The sequence below is a fragment of the Daphnia carinata genome, chromosome 3 (genome assembly GCF_022539665.2).
Source record: "Daphnia carinata strain CSIRO-1 chromosome 3, CSIRO_AGI_Dcar_HiC_V3, whole genome shotgun sequence".
Lineage (NCBI taxonomy): Eukaryota > Metazoa > Arthropoda > Branchiopoda > Diplostraca > Daphniidae > Daphnia > Daphnia carinata.
The window spans coordinates 4,479,239-4,504,777 of NC_081333.1; the positions used below are offsets into that span (position 1 = coordinate 4,479,239).

At 40.7% G+C, this 25,539-nt stretch overlaps 3 protein-coding genes across 4 annotated transcripts; 1 reads left to right on the top strand and 2 right to left on the bottom strand.

Moving 5' to 3' along the window:
- Positions 1-5: 5 nt before the first annotated feature.
- LOC130693395 (uncharacterized) lies at positions 6-1,848 on the top strand. Its single transcript, XM_057516525.2, has 3 exons — positions 6-147; positions 254-1,391; positions 1,501-1,848. The coding sequence occupies exons 2-3, from the start codon at positions 260-262 to the stop codon at positions 1,713-1,715; spliced, it is 1,347 nt and encodes a 448-aa protein (XP_057372508.1). The 5' UTR covers positions 6-147; positions 254-259; the 3' UTR covers positions 1,716-1,848.
- Positions 1,849-2,832: 984 nt separating this feature from the next.
- LOC130693397 (uncharacterized) lies at positions 2,833-22,791 on the bottom strand. 2 transcript variants are annotated; one of them, XM_057516528.2, is made up of 8 exons: positions 22,635-22,791; positions 21,982-22,039; positions 10,521-10,846; positions 8,661-8,936; positions 8,462-8,558; positions 4,545-4,711; positions 4,234-4,399; positions 2,834-3,131 (listed from the first exon to the last, which is right to left on the bottom strand). In XM_057516528.2, the coding sequence occupies exons 3-8, from the start codon at positions 10,827-10,829 to the stop codon at positions 2,956-2,958; spliced, it is 1,191 nt and encodes a 396-aa protein (XP_057372511.1). In that variant the 5' UTR covers positions 10,830-10,846; positions 21,982-22,039; positions 22,635-22,791; the 3' UTR covers positions 2,834-2,955. The 2 variants fall into 2 exon arrangements, with proteins under 2 accessions (XP_057372510.1, XP_057372511.1); XM_057516527.2 differs by lacking the exons at positions 21,982-22,039; positions 22,635-22,791 and adding an exon at positions 19,301-19,514 and having other exon boundaries at positions 2,833-3,131.
- A 783-nt stretch (positions 22,792-23,574) lies between these two features.
- LOC130693401 (neurofilament medium polypeptide-like) lies at positions 23,575-24,912 on the bottom strand. The gene is made up of 2 exons (XM_057516532.1): positions 24,816-24,912; positions 23,575-24,751 (listed from the first exon to the last, which is right to left on the bottom strand). Exons 1-2 carry the CDS (start codon positions 24,837-24,839, stop codon positions 23,690-23,692), a joined length of 1,086 nt encoding a protein of 361 aa, XP_057372515.1. The 5' UTR covers positions 24,840-24,912; the 3' UTR covers positions 23,575-23,689.
- Positions 24,913-25,539: the final 627 nt, after the last annotated feature.

The following is a 25,539-nucleotide window of genomic DNA, read 5'->3' on the forward strand; positions in this document are numbered from 1 at the left end:
CTTCATTTTTTTAAATGTCAATGAAAAGTTTTTATTTACAGTTAGAACTTTGAGATTGCCGTATGTTTGTAATAGTACGACCTTCTTTTGTAAAATTGTAGTTGTACTCCCTAGTCTTGTTTGTAGTGAAAACATAGTCACCATTTGGTAAGCTGTTGTTTCTCTTGCATGCCGTTTGCTTTAGTTACTGCATATATATATTTGCACGAATCGAAAAATGTCGAACTTATAATCACATTGCGTATTAACACAGGATGATATGGAAATCGTTGCAGAGAGTCACTGGGCGTTGATCCACCCTCTGCAGTCCATTTCCAAGAGAACCTATCGAATTGTAGTCTTTATTGTGTTATGGGTTAGCTTTGCTTCCACATACCTCTTGAAAAAACCTTTAGGTGTCATCAAGTCAGACATAGCCGAGGACTTGCATCTGTCCAAATTCGAATTGGGCATGTTGGATACAGCTTTGCTCTTACCTTATGCCGCAATGCAGGTTTTTCTGGGGCCACTGGCAGACTACCTCGGACCAAGAAGAACTTTGGCTTTTTGCCTGTGCTCTGCCGGAGTGTTCATGAGCCTTTTTGGACTGATAAGTTCGTTTCATTTTTCCCTCTTCCTGCTCTTTCTCTGTGGTACGTGTCTTGCACCCACTTGGCCCGCGTGTTCCAAGGCATTAGCATCTTATTTCGAGAAGCAGAGAGACACTGTTTTCGGTATCTTCTCGACATCAGGCTCAGTCGGTGGCATATGTGGAACTGGCCTGGCCGTTTGTACTCTAAATGTTTACGGTTGGCAACTGTCTTATCTGGTACCAGCCGCCTTCTCAATTGTGATGGCCGCGTTAACATTCGGCCTCGTTTATAGCCCAGAAGAGATGGGGCTCAGTGGCGCTGGACATTTACAGTCGAGCAGTGAAACGATCACATCTTGTAAGAAATCCCCGACGACGATTAGAAGCTGGTTGAAATTATGGGCCATTCCGTTGATCCCGGAAATAACGTTGGCGGTCTTTACGCTCAAAGTAGTCCGATACTGTATGTACATGTGGTTGCCCTTGTTCCTGCTCGACTATTTGAACTACGATAAAGTCCAAGCTGGACTGATGTCGACGGCCTTCGAAGTGGGCGGCGGTCTGGGCAGCGCTCTGGTTGGTTTCTTAACCGAGCGGCTCTTTTCCGGCCGCTCGCTTCCCACACTCTGTATATTGACGATCCTCAGCAGTTTGTCTTTGCTCCTCTTCGCCATGACGGCCCAATTTGGAGCCGCAATCAATATCCTCTGCCTTGTACTAGCTGGAGCCACAAACTGCGGGCCCGATTCCTTACTCAGCGGATCCATACCGGCCAGACTGGGCGAACGGAACGGACTTGGAGCTGGGGGGGCCTTGACAGGTTACGTCATGTTCAATCGCACCTCAATTACACACAGAGACATACAAAAACTTGAGCTTAATCTTGTTATTGTTCTTTCACATTTGTTTTATCTTTCCTCTTTATTAAGGCCTCGTTAACGGAGCTGGAAGTGTAGGGACGGTTATAGAAGGTCCGATCATCGGTTTGGTGGCCCACCAATGGGGATGGATGGGTGTTTTGCTGCTAATGGTATTGCTGTCATCGCTGGGAGCCCTCGCTCTGTTACGGGCCGCCTTGAGCGTTTGGAGTCTATCCCTGACGGCCAGTAACGACGACCAGGGTGAACAGAATTGGCCCGTCTAACTAGGCTTTGAAATAGCAACGTAGGTCTGCTATCTTGGAACTAGAAAAGCCAAGCAACAATTAAAAGAACAACAATACCATCCGCCATGACAAATTCAAAAGATCTCATCTTTGTTGTTGACTTCGAAGAAATCCCAGACATTTTCTTTTTTTTTTTTGGGGGGGGGGGGGGGGGGGGGGGGGGGGGGGGGATATTCGCAACGCCATTTTCAATTATTCATGAGAGAAAAAGAAATGCTTTCGGTTTTGTTATTTTCAAATTTTCCATTATTTTTTTTTTTCCCCCCCCCCCCCCCCCCCCCCCCCCCAAAAAAAAAAAGACTAGTCCACAAAATAACCCGAATGTAATGCATAACAGAAAGGGATGGGAATCTTTTGTTTGATGTGTTTTCTTTGTTGCTGTTGTTGTATGTACAGTACGTTATGTATCTTATATAAGTTTGAAGAAAAACAACCTTCCGTCCCTAGTCCCTATAAACAAAATCTAGTCCGCACGTGACGAGCAATAATCCTCTCGCCGCTCGCTTCGATTTGAATAAATCACAGTATAATCTATAACACGATAAATTTTTTTTTTTTTTTCGTGTTAAAAAAAGAGAAGAGATAGACGCACACCTTTGTTATTTTTAAGATTGTTATTATTTTTTTTTTTTTGGCTTTTTTTTTTTCGTATTTTTCTTTCGTCGATTCGACATCACCCGTTGTGTAATACAATATGGACCATCAAAATTGTATGAGGGAGGGATTTATATTTATATATATATACCGATTAAAAATGGATGATTGGCGGTAATGGCGCTGCTGGACTGCTCGAAATGATAAAAAAAAAAAAAGAGACGAATGCGTGTTCCTCGATGTAACAGCGACAGTCAGAACACAAGGCGGTCCCTTCTGCCCACCAAAATGTGTGTGTACCGTATTTGGTAGATAAAAGGAATGCCCTTATTTAGATAATGATAATAAAATACTTACAGCAAAAGAATATCGATGACTTTTTCAGGAATGAGAAATTCGACTGAGGGAACGCAAACAGGAAAATGTTTTTTTTGTTTTTTTTTAAATCATTCAGACTTAAATCTAAAACTAAAAAAAAACAAAAAAAAAAGAAAATACGAGAAACATTGAAAACGAATATGCGCAAAAGAGAGGGAAAAAAATGTTCAATTTTGTTACAAAAAACAAGAGTTGATTAAACTCCTCGATTTTTTTTTTTTTTTTAGGTTGGAGACGGCGACGGTTGTCAAGTGACATCACAGAGTTGAGATCGAGTTAACCAAGACGACGAAACGGCCAGCGTGAGCAGAGCCGTCCAGCAAGAGGCGGTAGACGCACGGGTAACTATGCCCGGCAGCGATGTCCACCAAGGTGTCACAAGGCATGCAGCATTATCCCTCTGCATTGCCGCCGGCTGTTCACCTGTTTTCAGTTGAATTATTATGAAAACGATTTCAATTAAGATGAATGCATTCAGATGAACGGAAATGATGTAGATTTTGTCTTTGCTTTTTCCCTCAAATCCCTACGGTACGTAATAAACAATGTACATTTGTACGATGATGCGTTTGGGAAAACGATTGAATGGCGGCCTTCGATTAAGGACCCCCCTCCCCTCCCCCCCCCCCCCCCCCCCCCACCAAAAAAAAAAAAAAAAAAAAAAGAGCTCAAGAAATAAAGACGGATGGGCGAAACTATCGAGCACCAAGTGCCTGTTTCACGTCCAAATGGTGTCGTTATCCATCAGAGAAATACGACCGAGACCCATCCTCTTAACTTCCCACCCTATAGCTATACTTACATCAAAGAATTTTATTTGATTTTTATTATTTTTATTTCCCCTCAGCTTTCAGTCAACGAAAAACAAAACACTAAATCCTTGTTTTTATATATTTTTTTCTTTCCAAGTATACGCTGTTATCAGATTATACTTATTGTTTATCGTTGTTATTGTTTCCTCTTTCCCCCCCTCCCTTTCGTATTGATCGCCCGTCTTTATTTCCGACTCCACTCCATCTAATAGAAATAGGTAGCTCCCCCCCCCCCCCCGTCGACATGCGTCCGACTTTCCATCTGACATTTACACACAACATTAGTCGGGTTCTTCACGCCGCCAACCGCATTGCCTGATTGCCGATCGTATAACCGATTAGTGAGATTACAGGAAGAAACGAAGACAAACGCCCTCCAAAAAAAAAGGACAACAACGAAAAAACAAAGGAGGGGAAAACACACGAACGATAAGTTTTGCCAAAGATCCAGGGGGTTCCTCTTCTAATCATCATAAAATAATAGGACCATCTGTTTTTCTTTCTTTCCGTTCCTTCCCCCTCCCCCCCTCCTTTTTAACCTACTCGTGCAAATCAAAACTCCCCCCCTTTTTTTTTTTTTTTTTTTTTTTTTTTTTTATCTGCTTGATATCGCAATACTATTACTAACTTATTATTTTTTTTTTTTTTATGGCTTTACAACGTAAGAAGAAAAGAAAGAAAAGAAAAGGGGGATATTGTAACACATCAATTACCGTTGAGGACGTGGACGGTGACGGAAGCTGCAGTGGCTCCAGGGCCGGGCACGCAAGTGTAATTGCCAGAATCACGGGGGTCGGCCCTGGCTAAGAGGAGGCGACTTTGGCCGCCGATCGTGTCTGTCGTGACGCTCATTCCACCTCGTGCCGAATAATTCAAAACCTAAAAAAAAACCAAAACAAAATGAAAATAAAAAAAAAATAAAAAAAAAAAAAAAATCAACGACGTCGTCTATACAAAATGCTGACAAATTTTTGTTTGTTTTTTTTTTGTTTTTGATTTTAGTGTGTTGGTTTGTTTGTGTTACCTGTTCGTTGTGGTGCCACGTGAAATAGTGCGGCGTCTTGTTGACGCCCACCGGCGCATTTTGCGATGGCGGTTGGTGTTCCTCAGTCACCGTGACGCAAGTCAAATTGATGTCGCTGCCCTTTTTGACAAACAGTTCGGCGCTGCCGAGAATCGACGCTTTCGAAACTGTTGGTCCAAAAAGAAGAAGAAGAAAAAAAAAAAAAAAAGAACAACATTGAAATGCAAGTGGAAACCAATTAAGAGTCAAACAAGTTTTTCTTTTTTTTTGCTCTTTGCTACGAGACGAAAGGCAAAACTTATTAGCGATTAGTAAAGACTCGGCATCTCCATGACGACGACGTAGATTTCTACAATGACGATAAAGGCCCAACAAGAAAAAGAGTGAAGCGCTCTTTGTGTTGACTTTGATAACGAAGTGAGAGCGAGGCGTTTCCAAACTCGACGAATCAATAATTTTTCAACGAAAAAACATCGACAACAAAACAGAAAGGAACGGAGGCAAACGTTAAGACGACCGACGTCCGTGTTCGTCAACCTTACTTTCTAATAGCAAATCAAGGCGAATTAGAATATCGAGTTTTTTTAGAGTTTTTTTTTTTTTTTTTTTAGTGTCGTGTTCGTTTAGTAACAACGTCACGACTCGTTTACCCCACGCACATCACTGTCAACTTAGAAAAACAAAAACAAAAGAAAAACGGGGCGAAATGAAGAGACGGCCGGATGCCGATCAAACAAAAATAAACTCGAAGGAATTTAATTTTTTTTTTTTTTTGTTTCTACGTCGTTTAATAATTTCTCAGAAATCGTTCCAAAGAGACAAAAAAAAAAAAACAAATAAAAAAACAAAACGAAAACGCCTTGAAAGCAAATCGAATACGTTGGTGAACTTGACGGTCGGTACTTGGAAGCCAATCAGAAGAGAACCAAATGGGACGGCGGGATTTGCCCGTTTAAACATTACCTTCGCTTGACAAACGCACACGCCGCTTTCCATCGTATCCAACCCCAACCACGCCCATAAATGTGGAATCAAAATTAAAGCCAAAAAACAAACAAAAATAAATAAATAAATAAATAAAAAGATTGAACTCACTGCACCGCCCATCGCACATAATTCTTTTCATCAAGCAATAAAGACATTATTATTTCTTTAGAAAATAGGCCTACACGCAAGAATGAACTCAACGTTATAAGACGATAAGACGCCAAGTTCTAATTTGATTGACATACGAACGGATTACCGCAAGACTTTGCTTTCTACAATTCCAACTACATCGTTCTGTACGCAGACAGATACACAAAGCCATCAAACGTCCTTACGCATTTATTTAAAAACTCTTCCCTTTTCGTTTGCAAAAAAAAACGCGCGGGGGGGGGGGGGGGCAGAAAAGTTTCATTAATAAATAAAGAGGCCGCGTATGGATAGCGAACAGTCTCTTGCCAGTTATACAAAAGGAGAAAACAAAAAAAGAAAAGGGGGAAGAGCGGAGGTTGCAAGGAGTAATAACCCTCTTTGGCTTAGAATATGATTAGCTCGTAAAGCTCTAGACGCTTCGTACATATCAAGTGTGCGTGTCTATAAAATGCAGGCAAGAAAAGACGAAGGGCAAAAATAAAATCATTTTTCATCCATCCGCTTCTTGTGTGTATCGCAGACAACAGAAACTGGTGGAAGGTGGATGAGATCCAATCAATTTCATAAAAAGCACTTTATAGCGGCGCACGTGTGCGTCTTTAACAGGCCCAAACCGACCCTCGCCTTTATGTGTGACGTATTAAATCAAGAAAAAAAAAACCACAAAAAAACGCATCGCATAAAGAGGCAAGAGTTTTTTTCTTTTTTTAGCAAATCAAGTTGATTTTTTTCTTAGATTGCAATCAGCAACGGACGTGCGCCAGCCATAATGATTTCTTAGCCTTTTTATCTTTCACATATGCTGATAACAATTTCGCTGGCATATGTCATTATTCTTTTGCCTCGCCCTCCCGAAAGACAAAAAAAAAAAAAAAAAAAAAAAAAACTTACACGGAAATTATGGATTGATTATCTGCTAAATTGATCGACTATGGTTATTTTGGCTTGCGCTGGTCCTTTTCTTTTTGACGATGATGTCATTAACCAATAAGTCAGAGAAACAAATAATTCAGTTTCGCGTACTGGCTGACAAGTCGAGTCGCAGCTGCGACCGGCTAAATTGATGGGCGCAACACGCAAACTGTTTCCCTCTTTTTTTTTTTTTTTTTTTTTTTTTTTTTAACACAACCCTTTGGCACGGCTCTCTCTCTCTCTCTGCTTTTCGGCGAAAGAAAAAGAAAAGCTCGACGCAATAATTACGGCTCAAGTTATTGTCGTTTTGTGTACTCGACTGTGTATGTGTATGTGTGTGTGTGTGTGTTCGTTGCTGGCTATCGGGGACGCGCAAAGATATGTGGCCGCGTCTGGCCGGCCTCAATAAAACAAAAGGCTATTGGGTTCTTTGCTCCCTATAAGAAAAAACACGACACGAGATTTAGCGGCAGAGTGTGTACAAACAAAAACGTATCTCGTTCTTTTTTTTTTTTTTTTTGTTTCACAGCCAAGAACAAGGAAAGAACAAGTGAAGGGCCAATAAATCGATCTGCTATGTATCGCATTAACACCACTAGCCACAGAAGAGCGAGGGTGGCAAAGGGGAAAAAAAAAAAAAAGAAGGACGGGCTGTGACAAATGACCTATAGACGTTTCGTAACATTGAATAGATTTCGCGAGAGACGCGGATGGACTTGGGCGCTGTCGAAACAAGAAGGATCGAACGATGCACGTCAGTACTTATGGCATATATGCAACTACTATCAAATGCATTTTTTTTTTTTTTTTTCAAGGATTTTTCTTTGTGGAAATAAAAACGATACAGTTGAAGCAAAGAGAATGAGATTTTGATGCGATTCGTGGGCTTGTACGTTGAAAGATGCGTGTTGAATGATTCACCAACAGAGAGCCGCACTCCAAATCTCCGAGGAAATAAATAAAAAAAAAAAGAACAAAGTTCGTTGGGTGGAGGGGATGTTTGAAAACGATGTAACTGAACATCCGTTTTTTTTTTTTTTTTTTTTTTTACTCCCGTCTACTTTTGTGTGTGCGTTTGCTATTCGAAATATGACGCAGCCCACAAAATACTGTACGTGCCGAATATCTTCGACATCAATAAATAACATGCAAACGGGTGCGAGGTTCAAATCCCGTCCGAGCCATTTTCTTTTTTTTTTTTTCAGACATTCTTTTATAGTTGCAAATAAAAGACACACACACACACACAAAAAAAAAAAAAAAAAATTCTTTTTTCAGATTCAAAGTCACGCAGTTTGCTTGCCCCATTTGATATTATTATTGAAAATAAAAAAAAATAAATAAAAACTCAGCGAAATGGCGATAATAATCCGGTCAAAGATAGCGGACCCTTCTAGCCAGTAGGGAAAGAGAAATCAAATAAAAAGTCATGGCATTTTTTTTTTGCTCTCGACATGGCAAATGTTTTGTCTTTTTTTTTTTTTTTTTTTTTTTTACTGTCTCTTGTTTATATCTCTCTGCTTGCGCGAGAATCAACAACGAAGCGAAACATCGAATGAATAATCGACAAACACACGACACGTTCAGACTTTTGATTCCCTCATCGATCGCCTGCCTCTCTCTCTCTCTCTCTCTGTTTGCCTATCTCGTTGTTATGATTGGCATTACATGACAACGCGCGTTCGTATCAAACTTTCGAGAGCCTCCCCCCCCCCCCCAGTAAAAGAACGCGGCCAATTGTCGCGAGCACGACGTTCAAACTTGCCTTCCGTTCAATAGCGCGAACATCGATCGAAGGTAAAAGTTGATCGTTGTTGTTGCTATCGGATATGTGTGAGGTGGATGAACAGTCAAAACAAGGGGCTTACCGACAACATGAAGTCGGTAGATCTTGGAGATTTTCGGCTCAGTGCTCACTTGACATTCGTAAAGGCCGGCATCTTTGGCCTCTGTCGAGCGGATCCTCTGCTCGCACGCCATGTAAACAAGAGCACAAAAAAAAAAAAAAAAAAAAAAAATCAAAAACAGTTGGAAAAATGGATAGAAATGATGAAATGTTAACCTTACCAGAGTCCATTCACTCCAGACGCCTTCCTCGTCGTCCCACACGGATGAAGAAGAATCTGAAGAAGCGTTTCGAGACGCGGGCGATCTGATTGGCGCGTTGCCGTTGGCCACCAGCGGAAATGGTGAAGAGAAATCGTCTGGATTAGACGGAACGGCCGGGCCGGCATTCGGTGGCTGACGGACCGTCACGTGAACGGCCGAAATTCGCCAATCGTTGGTGTAGGTGTGAAGTCCAGACGTCAGTATATGCAAATCTCTCTGCCTCATCCATAGTACCTGATTTATTTATTTATTTATTTATTTATTTTTTTTTTTTTTTTTTTAGATTTAATATTGAATTGATTTCAGCGCGTCAAATTCAAATTCAAATTTTCAGAGAAGCAAATGTCAATGTCAATAGCAGAGGCTGGTCAGGTAGTTTTTTTTTGTTTTTTTTTTCTTCTTCTCCTTATGGTAGAGAGGTCAACAACGTACAAATCGCTTGACAAAAGGAAGCTCTTTCCATTTTCTGTTGTGCGCTCGCGTCCGTAAGTCGGAAATTACGCCAAGTTTGACGTCACGTGAATAGCGCTTTTGATACGTTTCTTTCCCCCCCCCCCCCCCCCCATTCAGCTCACCGTTCCCAGACGCCGCCGACTTTGGATTTATCGTACAAAAAGTACAGTGTCTGCTAGGATGGATTGGGGAAAAAAGGGACATGACGGAATGAAGGCGAAGGAAAGGAAATAAAAAAAAAAAAAAAAAAGCAAATCCATCTAGATATCGAGTCACGATGGTAACGGACGTTGCTAAGCAACGATGGTCAAAGCCGATTGCCTCTGTAAGTCAACCTGATATACTCCACGAATTACCCAACCTGGTGTCCGATTATTTAAAAAAAAAAAAAAAAAAAAAAGAAACAAAAACGGCCTTTCTTTCTTTGACTTACATGTTCATCAGCGATTCACTTCTTGAACCAAACTAAAATTTTTATGGATGAAGATCACATTTTTAGAAATCAATTTTCAAAAAAAAAACGTTTGGCCTTTTGTCGACAGAATCCACACATGTCGCGATGAAGAAACTCGTTTAAGCGGGGGGAGACGAGGAAAAAGAGAGAAACACTTTTGATGTCATTTTCAGCAAGTGGGTAGAGTTTGTTGGAAATAGAAGGTTAGATGTGATGCGATCAAAACGTGGCAGAAAATTAAAAAAGTTGAACAAGTCCGTGATCCGTTCTCTAGAGAACGATTGCCATTGGATTTCGATTTCGATGCGAGTTTTTCTTTTTTTTTTTTTTTTTTCTTCTTCTTCTTCCAGCGTAGTTGCTTCTCTTAGGAGACGGAAGTTCTTGATCGCGTGTTGCTCAGCGGCGTCCTTCAGTCGTTCGCGTGGGGCCAAACGCATTCGAAAAACAACAACAAAAAAACTATTCCTTTTCTACACCAACAAAAGAATGGGGTGTCGATCTCGGCACGAAATCCCCACTTAAAAATACAACTTCACTTTTTCATCTTCCCCCCTCCCTTTGTTATGATGTTCTTTCAAATAAACAATAATTAAAAAAAAAAAAAAAAAAAAAAAAAAATGAAAGGCCCATCCACATTATCAGGCGACGTACAACTGCGCACCAAGTCTATAATGGTATGCAAATCAACCAAAGTCTGTTTCTATGGAAGAAAAAAAAAAGAAAAGCATTTTCTTGTGATGCCTCTATCCGAATGATGGCGAGTTCAGCGAGGCACTTCAGCACTCTCCTGTGTGCGTGCATGTTTGAAAACATCTCCATTCCCTCCATTTTTTTTTTTTAGTTTTGTTTAAACAAAAACAAAAATGTAAAGTCTTAAAAAAAAAAAAAAAAAAAAGGAAGTTAAGACTTACCCTCCTGTCGGCCAGGTAACGAACCCGACAGTGAAGGAAAGCCGTTTGGCCTAAAGTGGTGGTCACTTCTTGAACGCGTTGGGGTGCGCGTTCGACGTGTTCCATACGCAACGAGTCCAACGCGGCCGACCAGCTGGGCGACGTACTCGATTCCCAGTCAAAGAGGGGCGCTCTTTGATGTCCGGCCGATTCGCTGCTGCCGTTGCTCTTGTCCGCAACGTTATTAGCATCCCAATGGCCGAGCAAAGTGGCCGCCGCTGCTGCCGTCCCTTTCGAGTTGTGATGCCGTCCCTTGTGCGCTTCGATCATCCACTGCCAACCGAAACCTTTCAAGAAAAAAAAAGAAATCGTATCAATTCCGAGGAAAGGAGAAGGAGAAGGAGAAGGAGAATGAGAAGGAGAAGAAAAAGAAGGAGAAGGCGAAAAAAAAAAATGTAGTAGCGTTGCCTATTCAAACTCATTTGCACACGACGTCATGTGAAATTGGTGGCTAGACGCCAAAAGCCGGCGATTTGAATAGACAAAATTGACGGGCGAGAGGCTCTTTGACGGCATTTCGGTCGATGCCAGACGCGCTCCTCACCGAGTTGCAGAAAATGCAGTTAGAGGGGGGGGGGTGGGGGAACAATCATTTGATGAAAAAAAAAAAAAAAAAAAAAAAAAAAAAAAAAAGGAAAAATTGCTATTCGATTGACACATTCAAATAGATTTGATTCGACATCTCTGCTGGCTTTCGCCTATTGTAAAGAAGCAACAATTTCCGCATCAAGGCATTCCGATGCCATGAATTATTCATAGGCTTCATTAAATCAAAATAGCCTCAGACAAAGAAAGAAGCAGCAAAATCAAATTCCTTCTTCTCAAAATCTTGCGCCGCATAACAACACAGACCGGAACAAGAAAAAAAAAAAAAAAAAAAAAAAAAAAAAATCAAACTTCTTTCTTGCCCCTATATCGGGTTCCGTCTTCCATCTGGGGGGGAGGGGGGGGGGACAGCAACAACACTCTGACAAAAAAAAAAAAAAAAAAAAAGCAAAATTGCAAACAATTTTTTTTTGTGGATAAAAAAAAAAAAAAAGTTCGATTTTATATTTCGCTATTGTTTCCTGTCGTGCACATTTCGCCTCCCTCCCCCCCCCCCCCCCGCAGCGCATCGAGCCGTTTCAATAAACAAAAGCCCCTTTGAAAAAAAAATGCACATCGATCCATCATTAGACGCAAAGGCGCAGCAGCCTGGGATTCATTATAAACGCGACGGTTGACTGGACGCTCTGATAGCCCAGTGACATATGGTCCAGGAAAGAGAAGAAGAAGAAGAAGACAAAAAGGCCAAAATGAAACACGACACCGTTCGTCAAAAAAAAAACAAAAAAAAACATTAGTTTTTTGGTTAGACGAAAGGTTGATCAAAACATAATGCTTTAACGTTGCACGATACGTTGCGTACATCTTTTTTTTTTTTGAGTTCATCATCTTTCAACGTCTTTCACAGCTTAGAAACAAATGAAATCCATCGGCCAGTGATTGCGCCGAACGGGCGATCAAAAAAACAAAAACAAAACAAAAACAAAAAAAAAAAAAAAACAGCACGTCTGCATCTTTTCGATTCGTTCCCTATTGATTGCAAATCTCGATCGAAAAACAAATGAAAGTCGATACATCGAGGGAAAAAAAAAAGAAAAAGGACGAGCTAGATAAAGAATCAATATATTGTAGCACAAAATGAACAAACAAGCCGGCAAAAGAGTATCATCTTTCTCTTCTGTTTTCTATACCACAACAATAACAACACGATTCCTTCTAACGTGTGTCCTCTTCTATTTCAGGAGAGAGATAGAGAGAGAGAGAAAAAAAAAAAAGAAGAAGGCAAAAAATGATTCGAGTTGTTTACGACATTTTGTTGGTCCTTCTTGTTCCGCTCGTTTTGTTTGTTTGTTTTTTTTGTTTTTTTTTGTGCCCATTTTCGTTGTTGTTGTATCAAGATGATTATCATCATCCGCTTCGACTTCTTTCCTCCTACTAGACTCTTGACAGTCAACTGCAAATAACTTTGGCCGGGAGTACCCACCCCCTTCCAAAGATTTATATTAAAACATTTCTCACCCGTTTAACTCTCGACATGTCTGCCGAAAATTCTTTAGCTCAACATTTGCCCCCCGTTTGTTTGTTTGTTTGTTTTTTTTTCTTTTTTTCCTGCACTAAAAAACAAAGCAAATCTAATGGGCGCAAACGTCACTCGAGGACGTCGTCCGAACATTGCCATTCCCGACCATTTACCTTAAGTGAAGATTGTCGACCCAAAAAGATGTTGGCATCAAGGGAAAAAAGAATGAGTTCTCTGCAAATGTCGGAAGACGATGCGCCTCGTGACGACAGTTGCAACAATAACGGCTGCACGATTCACGCAAAATGACGTCATTGAACGTAATCGTACAGAAATCCCTCCCCCCCCCCCCCTCCGGTCTTCATTTGATTCCATTTCCCCGACACACACGAAACCACTTGAAAATAGTTGAATGGATTTAGGGCGATTGAAATCGGCGCACACATCCATTCACCTTTTTTTCAAAAAATAAAAGCGAAATTCGTGATTCATTAAACGATTATTTGCCGCATCGATAGAAATCTGTTGGCAGCTTTGATTACCTCCTACCGCCTTCTTATTTTGCCCATTATTAGTATTTAATAGCACGACGATAAACTGAAAGGGGGAAGAAAACAAAACAAAAAAAAAAGGAGACGGTTATCCTGTAATGTTTTCTTTTTCCAGCGTTTCCCATAGCGACTGGAGCGAGCACAAACCGAGTCTTTTTTTTTTTTAATCTGCCGCCCCTCCTTTCAAATTAGATGATGATGGATCATCATCGTCAGCACGAAACGGCAAACGGGGCAAATCCTCTTTCTGGTTTAGAACTTAGAGCGTCCAGCACAAAAACTCAGCCAACCCCTCCCCTTTTGCCCCTCAGGGGTATTTGTTCCGTGAACCGGAAGAACATTTCATCATCATTTCCGTTTTGAAAAAAAAAACAAAAAAAAACAAAACAAAACAAAAGAAAAAAAAATCCTCGTTTCGTTGCCATAGAATCAACGGCCTTGTTTTACACGAACCCTCCCATGTAAACAAACCTAATAACCTTTTCCCTGCCCTCTTTTTTTTTTTCTTTTCATTAACTCATCAACTTAAAAAAAAAAAAAAAACTTTTAAAAATGGCAGTTTGCTGGCAATGAAAAAATGCCAGCGACTTGAAATAGCGAAAACGTGGACGCAAACGTCAATGATGAGTCAAGGGCAACAAATATTTTATGCGGACGCAATTCTCAATCGGCGCCCGTCCACGGAAAGAAAAGAAAGAAAAAAAGAAATTTCCAATTCAAATTCCGCCGGTACGAAAACCCTCGGAACTCTCTATATAACAACATCAACGTCCCGTCTTCCCTGTATGTGTGCATAGTAGGATGCCAGCATTTCCCTATAAGAGAACGACAAACATATTCCGCATTTTCAATGCAATTGCAACGCACTAGTTCGTATTTCAAATAGGCTAAACACAAAAAAAAAAAAAAAAAAGGAAGGGAAAATGGGGAGCAGCCAAATTTCATAACAATCCGCACCGGATGCGACGACAACGAACAAAAAAAAAAAAAAAAAAAAAAGAATTATGTACACGTCTTGTCTTGTGTAGCGTTCGCAATACAGTGAGCGGCCCCCCTATCGACCGGAAGCCGGAAATCGGCCGAACAGTTGCAATTCTATCGGATAGTGTCCTGCCATTTATCCAGCTCAATTGCGAAAACAAAAAAACAAAAAAACAAAAAATGAAACAATAATCTGCGACGTTTGAAAAAAAACAACAAACAAACAAACAAAAAAACAAATCAACTTTGAATATCATTTTTTGAATGAATTTTCCAAGTAAAACGGATAAAGCGGAACTATCAAGAGAATTTGCATTTGACAATGTTCTTCCGAAAACTGTGGGAATTGGATTTTCGAAACACAAAAAGAAAAAAAAAAAAAAAAAATGGAGGAGGGAATTAAGGATCTCTCTCTCTCTCTCTCTCTCTCTCTCTCTCTCTCTCTCTCTCTCTCTTCTTAATTCGATTAGACGAATTGAATCAGTTGGGTGGAGAGAGTCCGCCAATTGCGTAAAGTTTGCCATCGCATCCAGCGCTTGGACAAAAGACAGCGCGGTATCTATAACAATACGCTAACCTTCCGTGTTCCTTATCCCGTTAGACATGTCTCCCATCCCCCCCCCCCCTCTCTCTCTTTTTTTTTTTTTTTTTTTTTTTTTATCCATCCATCGATTCGAAATCTCCGTCCCAAAAGGGAAACGAATGAGAAAAGCAAAAAAAAAAAAAAAAGCAAAAAAAAAAAAAAAAGCAAAAAAAAAAAAAAAAAAAAAAGAGGACGGGTCAAAAGCCTAACCGGGTCGGAAGGGGATGACGGATGATATTTAGGTTTTGCCTATGCAATCGGCAGCCATAACGGTCAAAGCAACAAACAAAATCAAATAATATAAAAAAAAAGAAAAGAAAGTCCAGAAATAAATAAATCGCAAATATTTTCCGCCCGATCCAATCTGCTCTCTGGGGTGGTGACGGATCGATTTTTTACGGGACGCTACGTCAAGGCTCTACCCATTTTTCTTTTAATAGATTTCTTTTTCCGTTCTTGGTCCGTCCGCGGCCGTCTCTCACTTCGTTCTTCGATGGCAAATCCTACAACGTAGAATTCGGGATGGGGTTATACGGCCAGTCTAATCCATCATGCGGATGGATGATTCCCTGGAATATCGCATAAATATGGCACGAATTCATCTCTGTGCGTGGCCGGTCGCAAAGGAGGAGCAGGTCGGGGGGGGGGGGGGGCATGGCATTCGGGCGCGAAGGAAACCGTGTAGGGCTCAAAAGATAAATGGAATCAATCAATAAACAAACACACACGCATCCATCCGATATGCGTGGGTAAAAAAAAAAAAAAAAAATAATAATAATAATAATAATAATAAATAAAAATAGATATACATAGTAGGCGAGCCCGTCGTGGATATAGCCCTCTCCATGTGGGCGACACACCATCTGCTCTCCGTTGCGACGCAGAGACAGTTTGCGCGTTGAAATATTTTCATTCTTTTTTTTTTTTTTTTTTTAATTATTTTGTGTCTAGCTTTTTAAATCAAATCGTTTCGTTCCATCTCCCGATTCTGATGCGCGCTATCGCATTGGCAAAACAAATCACATTTTTTGAAATCTAAACAACAAAAGGGCGCCAAATCTTGAAATATTTTAAGTGTCCCTCCCCTTTTTTTTTTATGGAAATCAACTGGAGAATTTTGTAGTTAAAGTATTAAAAAAAAAAAAAAAAAAAAAAAAAAAAAAAAAAATGAAAACATCATTTCGTCCAGTGACTGGGCAATGTCTGAAATCCATAAAAAGAAAAGAAAACAAGTCGACATCAAGAGAAACGACACCCTTGGTCGATGTTCCATCGAAATCCAAATATTATGAAAAGCCTTTAGTTACAAACCAAATGAAACAAGACAAAACTGTCTGTTTTCTTCTTTCTTTCTTTCTTTCTTTCTTTATTTCTTTATTTTGGTACCATCATCCCCGACGTCTAAGAGGATTAAATGGATGAAGGAATGATTCTCTTTTCTTCCCTTCGCTGACCGACTTTGGTTCGTGCAGATCATAAAAGCTCTCCCAGAGAGAGAGGGACCTTATCGTCTTTCTTATCCATCAACTCTGTTTTGTTTTTCTTTCTGTTAAGAACGAACGCTAGGCAACGGCCTGTCCCCATCTCCTAACGAATTGATGGAAAATGAGGAGGCCAACAAGAAAGAAAGGAGGGACTTTGACTCACCCACCATTTTCAGGTGAAAAAAAAAAAAAAAAAAAAAAAGAAAAGAAAGAAAGAAAAGGTACATCCATCACATCGATGAAAGACGATGTGATGGATGATGCCGACAAAGACACATGGAGTATTAACACTTAAACTACTCTGCAGAAATCTATCTCTATCTCGCTCTCTCTCTCTCTCTCTCTCTCTCTATATATATATATATATAGATCTCGGCTGGATATCTATATTGATACGATTTTTGGACGTAAAGTGCATTCGATTTTGCCTGACTCGCGCGCGCGTACACACGGCACAGCTTGCGCCTGGACGACACGATGGCGGAAGACTCTATCCGGAGAGGACGATGGATAGAAGCCTTAAGGAAAGAGAGATGGTTGTGAGAGGAAAAAAAAAAAAGAAAGAGCCTTCACGTCGTCGGCGACAACGTTTTTCGATGGCTATAGAAAAATATAGAAAAAAAAAAAAAAAAAAAAAAGAAGATCGATGGTTTTTCTTCACGCTCTCAATGCTACCACTCCCGATCGATAATATCGGCATTTTTTTTTTCTTTTTGTTCATAGACAGACAAGAAAAGAATAAATTTTTTTTTATTTTTTTTTCGTATTTGCCGTATTCATCAACATGTTAAGGTCTTTTGTCGCATCATTTTTCCGACTTTTTGAATACGAGAATAGAAACGCGGGAGAACTGCCATACATTACCATCGAATTTCTATTCAACATTTTTTTTTTTTCTTTTTTTTTTTTTACTATTATTATTATTCGTCTTTGAAAAAAAAAAAACGCGCTCTTTTTTTTTCTTTTGGCGGCCAAATCGAACCACGACGCATCAAAATGGGGGGGGGGGGGGGAAGCGACCGTGTGGTTATGAAATAAAACTGTCAATTCGTCCAAGTAAAAACGAAAAGTGGACACGTCTCGACTCTTATTGCAATCTTTTCCAACCGACACCAAACAACTGACACTACTGAATTTCTCTAACGTTTCCCATCAACTTGGGCTGGTGGCTTGCGTTTCACCTATCGATTCGACGGCTCGTTTTCAAATTACTATGCCGAGGAGGAGCAACTTGTTGAAGTGCCTGATTGCGAACTTACGTTTCGCAGCCTTTCTCTTGTTTCATTTGTAACGAAAAGAGACTCGAAACGTTTGCCCCCCCCCCACTTTCTTCCTAAATAAATAGTTATTACTGCAGCCGTGTCTGTCTATCTCTCTCTCTATCCCCAACTCGGGAAAAAACAAAAAACAAAAAAAAAAACTTACAGACACATTAGAAATGCCGCCCAGGTAACGACGTCAACGTCTTCACATAACTCACCCACTCGTCTCTCTCTCTCTCTCTCTCTCACCTTCATTTCTATCCCTTTCCAAGAAAAAAAAAAAAAAAATCTATTTAATAAAGACGAACGAACGTGTTTCAATACATTCGTACACCCCTCCCCCCTCCCTCACCCTTCCCGTATGTTAATCCAATTATAAAAAAAATAAAACAAAAAAAAACAAAAAACGTGCATGTTTGGAGAGAAAATAAAAACAAGTGCGAGTGTTATCGACGTGGGTTAAGCATAATCAAGTTTACGTCCATCATCGGCGCATCCAAACGGAAAACAAAAGAGCATTGTCGGTTGTGTTATCGAGAGCCACTACCTCACGATTTACTTGGCCTATTGTTTACGCAGGACACAAAAAAAAAAAACAAAAAAACAAAAAAAAAAAACCTCATCCACTCGAATGTCCGCGCCGCTCATCGTAGTGCAACGATAATCGATCAAAAACGTAAAGGAAAGAGGGGGGGGGGGGGGGGGGGGTGCGAAAAGAGCTTATTGTAGATAGAGTTGTACTACGGGTGTGTACAGTCTCTTACTTGTGTGACTAGACGCTGTTTATCTGGCCGTGTGTGTTACTCATCGATCACACGACGCAACCACCAGACGGACACGCGTAGACACACATGTTACAAGTTCCACCTCATTTTTTTTTTCTCCCTCTCTCTCTTTAACTTGCAGATGACATCTATAGGATTCCGGTCAGTCCCCCCCCCCCGTTCTTTATAGGTCGGTGAAACAACTTCCCAGATTGGAAAGTGCCATCGCTACGAGCATAAAAGAGAGGAAGCGACATCGCGAATCGAACTCTGTCGCCTCGACCCCCCCCCCCCCCTCCGTGTTCGGAATAGCGGAACCCACCTTTTGTAGCGAGTGTCTATTGTATTGGAGATCTATACAAGCGAGTTGCGTTGCCTATATTTGTGCATGTTTCTTTCGTACGTAGTTCAATGTCGACGCAAAATCGAATTATGTAACCTCCCTCCCACCCCCCCCCCCGACCCCTTACCTTCAAAGCAAAATGATAAGTGTAATGTTCGCTGAAAAATTGGCAATGCTGTTCATTGCCGATGTGTTGAGCCTCGGCCAAATTGAACGAGTTCAACGAACCGTGAAAAACTAATTGTAACGTTCGTTTTTTGTTTGTTTTTTTTTTACAACTCAATAACAAAAATTAAACGGCAACATCGCGTGAAATCAACACTTCGTTTGTTTTTCGTTTTTTTTTTTTTTTTTTAACTGTGATTATTTCTAAAAAAAAAAAAAAAAAAAAAAATGCTGTCCAGGAAATGAAGAACAGCTGAAAATGCACGGGATGTCCGTGGACACGCATCGCGATCTCTTTTGTCCCCATTCAACAACACCCCCCCCCCCCAAACGAACATTCGGCAATGGCATATTCTCACAGACGTAAACTTCCGATCGGAACTCTGAAAGCATTTCGCAGTGGCCACACGACTCGCAGCCACAATTGTCAATGCCTTCTCCTTCCCATCCACCACCGCTTTTTAATTAAAAAGCGAGCAGAGCCGAGTCAGCATTCGGAACACGCAAATTTTTCAATAACGAATCGAGGCGAAAACCACTGACCGATGATGATGAAGACGAGCCAAACGGGCGACGACGACCAGCTATTCATTGTGAATCGAAACAATAGGATTGTGAACTTTACGGTCCAAAAGCTGATTCGATTTCAAACGACGTTCTCAATGCCACCCATTCAATTTGAAATCCATTGCGAAAATTCACATTTTCATCCGTCGTTCAAATATCGCACATATTTCGTTTTTTTTTTGTTTTGTTTTGTTTTTTAACGTAACAAATCAAACACCGATGCCTTTATTAAAAAAAAAAAAAAAAAAAAAACGCGTGTCGTAATTGTTTCAAGAAAACGCACAACTCGAAACGAGCACGGGAAATAAAGGGAGAAGCGACCGGTTTGAGCTGCGTCACGTTGACGACTGCGGGCGGAAGTACGGGGCCAAAAAAAAAGAGGGATGGGGTGCGCGTATGTACACCCAAAAGCTACCCACCTCCCCGTCCGCCTGCCGGCGGTGGAAGAGGACGAATCCTGCGCTCACCTTGCCTATACAAAACGCATTAAAAAGCAAACGAAACTGAAGCGGTTGTATAAAACATTCGAATGTTAAGAGAAACTGATGCGGCTCAAAAACTTTTTCATCAACGGTTTTCTTGAGCGACAAGAATTTCGCGTTCATCGCGCAAGGTACCAAGATGCATAAAAGTGTAATGTAACAAAGGCTTTGATTTCTATTTTCATAGAAGCTCTAAACTCGGCTGCTCGTTACTCCGCTTCGGTGGGATGTTAAAAGCGAACCAATCTTTTGATCTCAGCGTCTCCAACCAAATCCGTGATCTTTTTTTGTTTACTTCGTGCGCTGCGCTGTCCCTCAGCTTCTTAGAAAACGCTGTGCCACTTGTGTGTCTCTAATGCGGTATACAGCCCCCAAACAACGTTGCTACTCGTATCTTTTTAATGCAGTCCATTCGCAATTCATTGATTTATCTATTTTCATTTTGACAAAAAAAAAAAAAAAATTGCAAATAAAAAAAAAAAAAAAAAGGGGGGGAGTAAATGAGAGATGGAAGGGCGAGAAAGCTTCGTCGAGTTTCGCTTTGCCATTATCGGCCGGGTCGTTCGGTCAACTGTGAAATGGGAAAGGAGTTAGACCACGGCCATAGACACACACGCACCGGGGACAATGAAAGGACCAGTGCTCTTGACGTCACTTATAACAAAACAAAGAGAAAGAGAGAGAGAGACACACGCTAGTAGGGCAGATGGCCGGTTTCGACGAAATTCACAATGGATACGCACCGATGCCTTTTCCGAGTCTAATCGATTGACAATCCAATAGTTCCAGTAGCAGCAGTAGTCGACAGTTAGAGTCTTCCATGTTTCGACTACACCCTCTCTACTCCCCTCCATGAAAAAAAAAAAAAAGACGAATCCTTTCCATGTGTCTTTCCTGCTCGTGTGTATCGTGTCGAGGCGGCAGAAGAGGAAAAAAGAAAGAAAAGCAGACACTTATTTTCACACGAGCTGTTCATCTTACTTAACGGTGCGGAATCACCCAATAGCCTATGAGACCATCGACCGGCTGCAGGGGGGGGGAAGCGGACGCAAAAGAAAAATATAAAGAATCGATGCAACAATAAATTTGGAGGGGGGGGGGGGAGGTCGAATGTCTTCCGTGTTCCATTTGCAAATTGCAGATGGAAAATCAACAACCGTCAATCTTATACGACTGGAAAGAATATTCAAGCCATTGGAAATGGAAAAAAAAAACAAAAAAAAAATTGCTCCCGCCTTTTATTTCCTATTGTTATTTGTGTGTGGTGTATCGTATGTAAAAGATGTCGGTATGCTACCCTATACATAATGGGCCTGGAGAGAGGATGGTAGCATACTTGAATTCTTTTTCTTTTTTGCACGCAGGCAACGCCAGATTCCTAATTGATGCTACTATTCGTGCAGCAACTATTCCCCCTCCTAATGAGAAAAATCCCTTTTTCTATTTTTCAAGAGGGCTCTTTGTTCCGATACATCTTAAAAAAAAAAAAAAAAAAAAGGAGAGGGAAAGAGTAGGGAGTTCATCCATAACAAACAAGCCAGAACGTCTGTTGTCCCATTTTTACGAACTGAAGCGGTTTTTTTTTTTTTTTTCAGATGGCATGTGTGTAGGCCTCTATAATACATGTCGAAAACAAAACAACAAAAAAAGCAAAGTATATATATATATATGCACTCGAAAGTTGCATCTATATAAATATATGCTTTCGGGTAGAATAAAAGAGTGTTATTATTATTCTCGCTAGCTGCTTTCTCTCTAGTTGATACTTATTTGCAACAACCATAAGACGAAGAGTTTTACGACGTCCTTTTCCCACTCGTATAGCCTTTTCTTTTCCTCCTTCATTCTCTCGTTTTTGTTTCCAGCTTTTATGTACATATGGCGCGCACATGTGTAGGCAATATATGATATATATTCCATGTACAGGATAAGCTCTCTCGTGTGCACAAGTCATGCAGGCAACTTATTCAAAGATTCATGACGAAGCGACGACAGCCAGGCTCAATAAGTTTTGATTTGATGTCACAAGTTGTTAGCGCAAAGGGAAATTGACGAGTGGACGTAAACACGCGGAACAATGTACGTATATAGATGGACAGCACGGCTTTACCAGTGTGTCGTCAGGGAAAACAGGGAAAACATGCGGTGTGGGATGCATAATAATAGTTGTCCTACCTTTTGGTTGCTCACTGCAGCTTGGATGTTTGTACCATCAGTTATTGACCCAGCAGACCTGAAAGAAAGTTACAGTTTGTTAGGTGACATGTCAAAGTCTCGTATTTGCAAACATGCAAAATTTTGTGGCAATGAAAAGTTGGGACAAGTTGCACAAATGCTTAGTTAGACACAGAATATCTGAACCAGATGTAATACTGGAGCAAACTTTTTATCGTATTAGCCATAGCTAGGTTTGCAAACACAAATCCAAAACGTCATGATGCAGGATGGTTGCACGAATAAAACAAGCATGTTGTCATGTTTGTTTCATGTCAACTTGAAAATTCAGGACCAAGTATTTCTTTCTTTACAGTTTATCTTCCAGAGTTTTGTGTGGCCTTCTTTTTACTGTTGGTGCCACCCACCTGACTGGTTTCGAAAAATCTCATAGATATGATGGAATAAACTACAGTTAAAAAAAAAAATCCTTTTCCATGATTGACAAGGAATACAAATTCTACATGCCTGTGATGTATGACTTGGGCTTCTTTTAAAGAATTCCATCACATGAAAAATGTGAAAACTTGGGATGAGGGAAGATATTTCAACTTTGAGAAAGAAAAATTCTTACTTTCATCCAATTTGTTTTAGGATATTAAAAACTATTTTACCTGGCACCACGTGTGAGAATGGAATCCAATGCTAGGGCAGGTATATCGTTCTAGGAATTTAAGCAGCCTGGTTGCCCTTCAACTACTTCACGTACTCTGAACAATGCTAGTTCAATTTTACCATTTTTCTTGGAAACCTCGAATATCTCAGGTATCTCAGATTCATTTACATCCAAAACACAATTTAACAACTTGTGAGAGTGAATTCCACATTTTCAAATCCTTTGGAAGAATAATCTGGAATGTCTCTGGCAACGCCATCTGTCGGCTAAGAGCAGAACGCAATGTCTTTATCGTAAAAAAAAAAAACCAATTCAATTCAAAACGTCGTAATCGTTTCGATATTTCGTGACTGTTGGCGGATAATTAGCGCATCAACTGTGATAGAGGCGGGAAACAGATGACTCCACGAAGCGTGATGGTCAAACCAGATGGCACAACAACAAGAAAACCACCGCCCCTGTTGCCACCCCAGAACACTGAAGGCCAAATTGACGCAATAAGCTCACCAGTGCCACCCAATTGTCTCGCAAACAACAATAAGAAAACATGAACAAAAGAACCAAGAGCCAGGAAACGTGCATTGAATCAGTCAGTAGAATGCTTTTCTTCAAGGTTGACTAAACGTAGAAGAACATCACAAAGAGCAACCGCCATTCAAGATGGTGAAGGATAAACCCTTATTATATCACCACCAATTTAAAAACGACGACTGCTGGCGTCACAGCGCATAATAATGCACGAGCACATTGAAAGAAACACAACGCGAAAAATTCCTTTGTCTTGTGTCAAATTAAGCACTGGCCTTGTTAATTAGTCAAGGGCTCAGTTTACACGAAGAACGAGGAGCTTCAGACCTAATTTCGTTCACGTTTTAAGCTCAAAAGAAATTTTATTTTAAAAAAACAAACAAAATCAATTTGAAATGGATTAAGCCAAGCGACATACAGTATACAGTTTGCGAGCATATAAATTCATATAGAACTCTATATCTAAATAAACTTTGAAGTGTTTTCTTTCTTTCTTTTTTTTTTTTTTTTGCCGATGGCGGCTTACTACAATTTTGCCCACAACTCCGCCTCTATTTCTTGTTCCAGTAATTTTTTGGCTTCGGCGCTGTGCTGACATTTACCGTGTTTGCATACGTACGTTATGGATGATCTTCGCAAACTTTTGGTAGGACCGTTTTCTCTTACTTTGGGTGCATCAGGCAGAATCCGTTCAATGATGGATTCTGTTTGTGACTGTGTTGTTATCTCTGCACCGAAAGTCAAGGTAGATTCTTGACTAGGTGATTCCGTAGTTGGTGATTCTGTCGTCAGAGTTTCTTCATCTTCTTCTTTCTCAGTCACGGATTCCCCCTCCTCGTTTTCCGCTTCTTCTTCGGGTTCTGTTTCTTTCTCGGTAGTTTCTTCTTTCTCTGATTCAATCGCCACCTCCATTGATTTGCCTTGGGATTCTTCTTCTTCTTTCGGGGATTTCCCGACGGGCTTCTTTTGTTCTTTGGAACTCACTTCGGACTTTGTTTCTTTCGGACATTCTTTCTGAGGTTGCTCCGTTGATGGTTCTTCTTTTTTAACAACGTCTGCGACGCCATCTGATTCCTTCTCTTCGTCCTCTGTTTCCACGTGGAGCTTAGCCTTTTTTGCCTCTTTCAAAGGCTCGCTTTTCGTATCTTTCTCGGACTTGTCTTCCCCTTTTTTAGATTCAGTTTGACTCACCTTTTCTCTTTCCTTCTTCTGCGATCGTTCCTCTTTTGTGGGACTGTCAGCGGTTGATTTCTTCGTTTCATTTTTCCCGAATTTCGACCCGCCTTTCGCTTCCTCCTCCATTTCTTCTTCAAGTTCGTCATCGTCTTCTTCCTCGGAAGACTCATCGAGAGCTGACCACGGCGCTGATTTGATCATGCGATGAAACGGACTGTGAAACGGAGACACCATTTGGTAGTAGACGAACGAAGGCATCATCATCATGGTTGGAACGGCAGGCCCGTCGTCCATCGAACCGAACAGCGAATGGTGGAAACCAGCGAATGATGGAGAAGAACGACGTGCTGGAACAGGCTTAGCTTCCATCAGGTTGATTGCAGTCATCAGGGCAGACACACCTACCATAAACTTGGCAACATATAATCAATAAAATAACCGCGATGAATAAATAGGGATTGAATTGCCAACTAACCAGGAGACGATGATAACGAGCCATGACGTCGATTCAAAGTGTTTTGAATTCAGTTCTCTATTCTATTGCTACGATGCCGTCGAGACGGACGCTGACGTTGGAATGAATAACGCTACATCGCGAGACGTTTCCGTATATAAACCTTTTAGCGAAGAGGGCAAAAAAAAATTTCAACGTTGAACTTTCCAAATCCTTGGAAACAAGACAATCCTCATCCCACATCTTTGCCCCATGTGGCAGGCTGTTTTGCCTTTTGATGATACGTGCAACAGCAAATCAAAACAATTTTTTTGTGGAAACCGGTCGGTATAGTACGCGTGTATTGTTTTATTCCTTTTAGTTCGAAAAAAAAAAAAAATGATGTCATTCATCAATTCGTACGTGTATGTAAAGTAGCAAAGCGCCAATGTCCTTACGCGTTTACCTTGGGCGCACATTCGAATCTTTGGCTCCGGCATCTATGATTGATGAACGTTATGCCCTTTTTGCATTGATTATTTGAAATTCTTCTTAGTATTAAACACGTTCATTAGTCCAAGATATAAACTGAAAGGTGAAGGGGGGTGCTAAAGTTTTTGTTCGTAGGAGAAAAAAAATCGCTCTGATTAGATTTGAAAAAATACTGTATATATTTCTTAAGAGACCTGTATGGATATGCACATCGTATGTGTTTTCGTGATTAGACGGGAAATCCGACCGGTTTCTTTCGTGACCCTCAAGAAAA